Source organism: Littorina saxatilis, linkage group LG2, assembly GCF_037325665.1.
Source record: "Littorina saxatilis isolate snail1 linkage group LG2, US_GU_Lsax_2.0, whole genome shotgun sequence".
NCBI classification, from domain to species: Eukaryota; Metazoa; Mollusca; class Gastropoda; order Littorinimorpha; family Littorinidae; genus Littorina; species Littorina saxatilis.
Window position 1 is genome coordinate 24,041,336 of NC_090246.1, and position 8,618 is coordinate 24,049,953.

Sequence of the window (8,618 nt, forward strand, 5' to 3'; positions counted from 1 at the left end):
GGAGGCTTACTGTGCCTTTAAGAAGCGTCAACGTCACAATTTTTTTCCTCTCATTTTAACGTCTCTTTTTTTGACTGAAAATGTCTGTGATTACGATTGTCTGTGAAAATGTCTCTGATTACGATTGTTATCATTGTCATTCTAGTTGTTATCGCTACTGTTTTCTGATGTCAAACCAGGGGGGTCGGCCCGCTATTGCGCGGGGCCGCGCGGGGCCGCTACTATTGCGCGAATCGTTAGGGCCGTTAGGGTTAGGAATAGGGTTACATTCGCGCAATAGCGGCCCGCGCAATAGCGGCCCAGCCCCAAACCAGGTAACTCTGCAATCCTGCAGCTGACCAAAGGGGACGAGGTCACGGTATGTGATAGCGAGCTGTACGGGCTTCCCAGCGAGGTCTACGCCACGTTCTCTGGTTATCTCATCTCTCCTGTCGTCCAGGACTTCCCTGTGGTTGGCTAAAGAAGTGTATATCACACAGCGGGGGAACTATAGATATGGAGCGATTTTGCATAGAGAGCGTAGGATATCATTTTATTTTTCTGTTTTGGAGATGATGTGTGATTTCTGATGGTTTTGAAAATAAAGTTGTTACTATTCTTCTTCAACGCTGCTTCTTTGAATCTTCGACGGTTTTGATTGTGACGTGTTTTTTTTCTGTTGTTGTTGTTGTTGTTGTTGTTGTTGTTGTTGTTGTTGTTGTTATTATTGTTGTTATTGTTGTTGCTGTTCAGTTGTTGTTATTTGACCAATATTTTTTTTTGTTTGTTTTGTGTGTTTGTTACGCTACCCCCCCCCCCCCCCCCCCCTCAAAAAAAAAAAAAAATGACAGCCCAGACGTTACTGGTGCTGGATACCTAACGTTTACATAAAGATGGGAGAGTTTGCAACAGTTACCTGACTTACTTACCTTCGCTTCTAAGACAACTATCCCATGAAATCCGCACGGCCTCTCACTGACATGCATTCAAATAATTTGAAATCATGCTTTTCTAGTCGCTGCTCGCCCAGCAGCAAGCAGAACACAATTAAAGCCAGGACTGTTCAAACATTAAAGGCACACTCAGCTTCCCGTGAACCATCAGTTTCTGAAGATTAGTACAAACCTACACCTTGACTTTACGCTTTCTTTATTTGGTGTTTAACGTCGTTTTCAACCATTCAAGGTTATATCGCGACGGGACTTTACGCTGCAGTGAGTATAATCATAGACGTTGAGTACTTTCTGACATGATTGTTATGGATCATTTCGCCCATGGTAGACAACTCAAACCAAGGATCAGGCTGTCATAGCATTTAACTTAATTGTTGTGGCCGGGAGATACCTTCACGTTATAATTCTAACAACTGTGTGAATGGTGCTATACTGAATGAAAGAGTGTGACATGAAGTTCTTGTACATCATTGCAAAGAGTGTGAATGACGTTTTAGTTTAGATGTCAAGCGCTTAGAGCAAGCCTTTTTAACGAAAGTTTTTGATTTAGCGCTATATAAATGTTCTTCTTCTTCTTATTATTATTATTAATTCAGTTCCCTCTACGGACCTAGATTTTATACATATATGCGTTCCGATCTTCTACTGTCACAGACAAAAAATGTACAACTAGCCAACTCGCAAGCAAGGCAAGCGGCACAAATTGTAAATCAAACAACAAGAAAAGGTTAATTAGTTATTGGAAAGTTTAACCACGGACATAAAAACAAAAGAACAACACACAAGACAAATCACAAGTACGTCGACTCAATGGTCTTTATAGTGGACGGACATACACATAATATTGGGACAATTAAAAGAAAGAGATCTGAGCTCAGTAAAACGTTGACTCTTCACTGAATACCAAGATACGTATCAAGAGTTCATACCTAAAATATATGGAAAGCCGTTTGGCTCATAACCATTACACGTGCAAAACATGATTAGTACACGTGTAATAAATGATTAATACACGTGTAATTAATGTCATACACGTGTACGAAATGATTAAATACACGCGTAATAAACATTTCTTACACGTGCATGAAATATTTATTACACGTGTATTTAATCATTTCTTACACGTGTATAAAATATTTATTACACGTGTATTTAATCATTATGCCATTCCGTAGCATAAGAAAAAAGATAAATTGCACGGGCAATAAGAAATAAATACACGTGTATTAATCATTTATTACACGTGTATTTATGATTTATTACACGTGTAATGGTTATGAGCCAAACGGCTTTCCATAAAAATACAATGCACCAGACGCCAGCACACACTCCTGTCACTGCAAGTTCTGGCGAGATTAAGTGGTTGTCGTATTTACCTTGTCATGGGTCTTGTCACTTTTGTATGTTCATTTGTTTGTATACCTGTATATGTTAATTCGTTTGTTTGCTATTTTGTTTGTTCGTTTGTTTATTTGTTCGTTTGCTTGCCTGCTTGTTTATTTGTTTGTATGTATGTATGTTTGTTTGTTGCTACAGCTGTGGAACGGAAGATGGCGTCCTTTCAACTAGGAGTGTTGTTCGCTGGACTCTTCCTTTTGATCCTGTGGGGCCCAAGTGGTGCTTGTATGTGTTTGTTTGTTTGTTTGTTTGTTTGTTTGCTTAACGCCCAGCCGACCACGAAGGGCCATATCAGGGCGGTGCTGCTTTGACATATAACGTGCGCCACACACAAGACAGAAGTCGCAGCACAGGCTTCATGTCTCACCCAGTCACATTATTCTGACACCGGACCAACCAGTCCTAGCACTAACCCCATAATGCCAGACGCCAGGCGGAGCAGCCACTAGATTGCCAATTTTAAAGTCTTAGGTATGACCCGGCCTGGGTTCGATCCCACGACCTCCCGATCACGGGGCGGACGCCTTACCATTAGGCTGCCGTGCCGGTGCTTGTATGGGTAAGCTGTCGTGTGAAACTGGATATGCAAAGGACATCCACACAAACCATACCGAGTATTCGCCACACTGTCATTCTCATATTTGTACCAAGCTGACTATTTACACCCCCGGTATAGGGGTGTGAATAGGATTCGCTCGATGTGTTTGTTTGTTTGTTTGTTTGTGTTCGCATATAGATCTCAAGAATGAACGGACCGATCGTCACCAAACTTGGTGAACAGGTTCTATACATTCCTGAGACGGTCCTTACAAAAATTGGGACCAGTCAAACACACGGTTAGGGAGTTATTGGTGGATTAAGATTCTACAAGGACTTATAGAGGGACATATTAATGGTCAAAGGGAAATAACCTTCTCAGTTGGTGGCAGTGAGAATGGTTATTTCCCTTTGACCAACGGGGGTGTTTTTCCTACCTCGGAGGAATTTCTTGTTATTAGTGCTGATAGCGATCTGTGATAACACATTTGAACATAGATAGCAGGTACATGTGATATAGTTTGGCTGAGCTACCAGTGTGGGATTCACCAAGTCATTGCTGAAATACAGCGCTTTTTGTCATGGTACCCCCTCAGCATTGATGCGAAACCTCCCGTTTTTGACCGCTCCTACGATGGACAACTCCATCAGTGGGAATAGCATAGCACACGCAATACGCAAGCTAGCTAAATAAAACAAGTCGCGTAAGGCGAAAATACAATATTTAGTCAAGTAGCTGCCCTTTTTCAGCAAGACCGTATACTCGTAGCATCGTCAGTCCACCGCTCATGGCAAAGGCAGTGAAATTGACAAGAAGAGCGGGGTAGTAGTTGCGCTAAGAAGGATAGCACGCTTTTCTGTACCTCTCTTTGTTTTAACTTTCTGAGCGTGTTTTTAATCCAAACATATCATATCTATATGTTTTTGGAATCAGGAACCGACAAGGAATAAGATGAAAGTGTTTTTAAATTGATTTCGAAAAAAAAATTTTGATAATAATTTTTATATATTTAATTTTCAGAGCTTGTTTTTAATCCGAATATAACATATTTATATGTTTTTGGAATCAGCAAATGATGGAGAATAAGATAAACGTAAATTTGGATCGTTTTATAAATTTTTATTTTTTTTTACAATTTTTCGATTTTTAATGACCAAAGTCATACATTAATTTTTAAGCCACCAAGCTGAAATGCAATACCGAACCCCGGGCTTCGTCGAAGATTACTTGACCAAACTTTCAACCAATTTGGTTGAAAAATGAGGGCGTGACAGTGCCGCCTCAACTTTCACGAAAAGCCGGATATGACGTCATCAAAGACATTTATCAAAAAAATGAAAAAAACGTTCGGGGATTTCATACCCAGGAACTCTCATGTGAAATTTCATAAAGATCGGTCCAGTAGTTTAGTCTGAATCGCTCTACACACACACACAGACACACACACAGACACACACACAGACACACGCACATACACCATACCCTCGTTTCGATTCCCCCTCGATGTTAAAATATTTAGTCAAAACTTGACTAAATAAAACAACATGTACTTGGTAGATAATCACTGAATGTGACTTTCGTTTCGTATGTAACAACTGTCAAGTTTTGCCTGTGTTGCATTTGTGACAAGGTGAATTACTGTCACCAATAGACCCTCTCGATATTTTAAGCTCTCACGACCTTTGAAGCACAGCAAAGCATGTGGGAAGACTCTCGCAGCATTCAAAGCTTAACCAAGAGCGGCATGCGTTATGGATATTAAACAAGTGCTCCTAAGATTCCCTAAAGGTCTATTAAAGGTTCTGTTTTATATGTCAGACTTTTTATGTGTAATTATGTGTCTATTACTTATTTTCTAAATCTTCTAGATTATCTTATGTATGTGGTTGTTGTTTATGAAATGTAAGCTAATAATGCTTGTATGTTATTTCTTACGAGGAAACTTTTTTTTATATGTAAAATGTTGAATTTGAATGTCCAATGTAAAGCGCCATGAGACTGTTATCTGGCGGTGAACAGCGCCATAGAAGAATGTTTTATTATTATTATTATTATTATTATTATAATTTTTTGTCGATTTGTGTCCGTCGATTTTGAGGGTACGCTTGTTTGAGGGGCGGTCACATGATCCCTGTAAAAGAAATCTTTGTTCCGAAAGGTGATCCAGATACCGTAGTCAAGTGGCCGGCCTGAACTGGAAAACAAAGTTTGAATGAAATGACACGGGAATTAATGGTTTGACTGGGGTGCGAAATTTGTCGCAATAATTTGTTTTGCTCATCTTTCTTTATCCTTTAAACACTAGACAATACCAATCGCCTGATGGTTTCTTCTTTAGCAGGGACTAAAAATTGGTTTGATTTTATTAAGATAATTTGAAACGTCCGTAACAGGCCCTCAGCCCAACTTATACAGTTGCTACCAAAATAGACAAAAATGCATTAAAAGCGTCTTTGTTTGCTTTGCCTATCTCATCACGTGGCTCACATCTTTATTTGCCCATTGTTTTGTTTTTACAGTAGTTGTTAGGGCTGTTTGTTTTTTGTTCATAGTCCTATTTATTAAAGAGATCCGTATCAATTTTGCTCTGTGATTGCACTCTTGTGTATTTTTGTTGTCACCATTGCCATGACTTTGACTTTTCAGCAACAGAGCAATTCGTCAGGGAAAACGTAGGAGTCTATTTTTGGCTCACGTAAGTGTAGCCTATGCGATGATAAACTTTGTCTGTCTGTGCGTGCGTGCGTGCGTGCGTGCGTGTGTGTGTGTGTGTGTGATAGAAACTTTAACATTTCCGAGTCTATGGATTACGTCAGTCTCGGTCAAAAGTGTTTGACGTGTGTGATAGAAACTATTTGAAGACGTCACATTATGACGTAAGAGGGTTAGACGTCACGCAAAGGAATTACTGAACGTCGCGGTCATTGTTATTGTGAGCGGGCCGAGACTACTTGGCAGATCCAGGGTCTCGCTTTCTTGCACAGTTTCACCTATGCTTACTGTGTGTGTGTGTGTGTGTGTGTGTGTGTGTGTGTGTGTGTGTGTGTGTGTGTGTGTGTGTGTGTGTGTGTGTGTGTGTGTGTGTGTGTGTGTGTGTATGTGTGACGGAGTGATTGAGTTTGTGTTACTGTTTGTCGATTTCTTACGTGAGCCTTGAAGGCTTCGCCTCTTGTTAATTTTGTTGTTACCGCTTCAATTGTTACAAAAAAATATGTATCTTTTTCATTCTGATCCACGCTTGATGAACTGTGTCTTAGACGTGGCGTTCTCAGCTGGGCTGTCTGACAACGTCAAGCTGCAAGCAAATGACAAACTGCGCTACGATCGTGTTACCACCAATGTGGGTTCTGCTTTGAACGCTACCACCGGAATGTTCACCTGTCCTCAGGTATTGTGCTTCTCAGAACGGTTGTTTCCATTGTAAGTTATCTATACGCACGTATGCAAAACACAAATATATATTTCTTGACCTTTCTTTCTTTCTATGTGTGTCTTATGGATATATATATATGCGACTAGTGTCTGTCTGTCTGACTGTCTGTTCGCGATGCACGGCCAAAGTTCTCGGTGGATCTTTTTCAAATTTGGACACCGTATTCAGCTACACCCCGGACACAACCTCATCGATGAGATATTTCAACACGTGCTCTCAGCGCGCAGCGCTGTGCGCGCTGAACCGATTTTTTTGTTTGTTTTGTTGTTGTTGTCGGGATCCACTACCTGTAACTCTTCCTTATCTTCTCCAGTGTTTTCAGCCGCGATTATCTCCCTTCCTCCGTGTGGCGTCAATCCATATTCCCGTTAATACGTTACTATTTTTAGAAGGTCACTGCACGTTACTATTTTTAGAAGGTCTCCAGTGTTTTGCGCGTTTATCTCCTTTCCTTCGTGCGCCGGCGAAGCCGGCGTACACCCGGCAAAGCCGGGTCCCAGGCGCAGCCTGGTAATCGGCTCTACTTCTTCCCGGCGAAGCCGTTACCCGGCGAAGCGGGTAATCATTTAGTATGGATATATATAGAGAGATTGGACTCTACCATATACTGTCGAACCTGCCCTTGCGACCACCTCTCGAAAACGACCACCTGCCCACAACGACCACTCCCATGGATCCCAGACACGTCTTTCTTCTACAGAATTCACCTTTCTATAGCGACCACCTGCCTATTTCGACCACTTTTGGTTGGCCTGTTGTTGTGGATATTTGCAGAGTGTAACATATATTTGTCTTGACCTTTCTGTCTCCCTATTATATGTGGCTTAGAATATTTGCAGAGTGTAACATATATTTGTCTTGACCTTTCTGTCTCCCTATATGTGGCTTATGAATATTTGCAGAGTGTAACATATATTTGTCTTGACCTTTCTGTCTCCCTATATATGTGGCTTGGAATATTTGCAGAGTGTAACATATATTTGTCTTGACCTTTCTGTCTCCCTTTATGTGGCTTATGAATATTTGCAGAGTGTAACATATCTTGACTTTTCTGTCTCCCTATTTGTGGCTTATGAATAGTTGCAGAGTGGGCTGTACCAGTTTCACGTGCACGCTTTCCCGATTCGTGGCTTGAGACTCTGGATGTCGCTGTACCTGAAAGACATTCCCATCATCTCTGTGTACGCAGAGAGTCAAAGCTCTGGTGGTAAGTCCGGGCAAACTAACCAACAAATCAGCCAAGCAACTCATCCATCCATCCATCCATCCATTTTTGGAAGCCCCTTCCTGCTATGCACAAGGTCCTGCGTCTATTGGAACCTTCAGATATGCAGTATCAAAAGAAGAGGCATGAAGTTAATCCTTTGGAAAAGGAATTTCTCAACTGCAAGCGATGAAGAAGATAGAACTACAAATTCTCCCATTCACCTTTCACTTTGTGTAGGAGGGAGTAAGTGTGTGTGTGTGTGTGTGTGTGTGTGTGTGTGTGTGTGTGTGTGTGTGTGTGTGTGTGTGTGTGCGTGTGTGTGTGTGTGCGTGCGTGTGTGTGTGTGTGTTTGTGCGTATGTGTGTGTGTGTGTGTGTGAGTGTGTGCGTGTGTGTGTGTGTGTGTGCGTATGTGTGTGCGTGTGTGTGTGTGTGTGTGTGTGTGTTATGCAAGGTATTGTAAATTGAGCAGCTAATGGTCTGGAGAACGTCACACATTTTTATGTTTTTTCCCTTCTATTTTACGACCATTCAAGCCATGAGCCTCCGTACATACTGCCTAGTGTACGGACAACAAATCATTCTCACGTTTTATTTCTCATGTCGACAGGTCACTCAGTAGTCGTCTTTGTGAACAAAGGGGACACAGTATACGTGGCGGCCAAGGTACCCAGCAAAATGTATGGAGGCTCAAACGATATCTACACAACGTTCACTGGCTATCTCATCTCTCCCTACCTCAACTGAGGACTTATAAATAGGATTGAAATTAAAAGGATATATTAATGTACCACTGCCGACATCAAACAATACCTTCGTTTGGGTTGGATCGGATTTAAATGAAATTCGTTCCCTCTTGTCAAGCAATTAAAATTGGTGTAAAAGTGTTTGACTTGGCATTTGTGTGTCACGTGTGTGTGTGTGTGTGTGTGTGTGTTTATGTGTGTGTGTTTATGTGTGTGTGTGTGTGTGTGTTTATGTGTGTGTGTTTATGTGTGTGTGTGTGTGTGTGTGAGTGTGTATGTGTGTGTCTGTGTGTGTGCGCGTGTGTTTGTAGCCTATTTGTTTGTTTTTGCTCTATGAACAGTGTGTGTGTGTGCGTGCGTGTGTG

General features: G+C 41.4%; 1 protein-coding gene across 1 annotated transcript; it reads left to right on the top strand.

Moving 5' to 3' along the window:
* Window positions 1-2,380: 2,380 nt before the first annotated feature.
* On the top strand, window positions 2,381-8,378 carry LOC138955996 (complement C1q-like protein 4). Its single transcript, XM_070327479.1, has 4 exons — window positions 2,381-2,561; window positions 6,126-6,256; window positions 7,388-7,508; window positions 8,118-8,378. Exons 1-4 carry the CDS (start codon window positions 2,441-2,443, stop codon window positions 8,252-8,254), a joined length of 510 nt encoding a protein of 169 aa, XP_070183580.1. The 5' UTR covers window positions 2,381-2,440; the 3' UTR covers window positions 8,255-8,378.
* The last annotated feature ends 240 nt before the right edge of the window (window positions 8,379-8,618 follow it).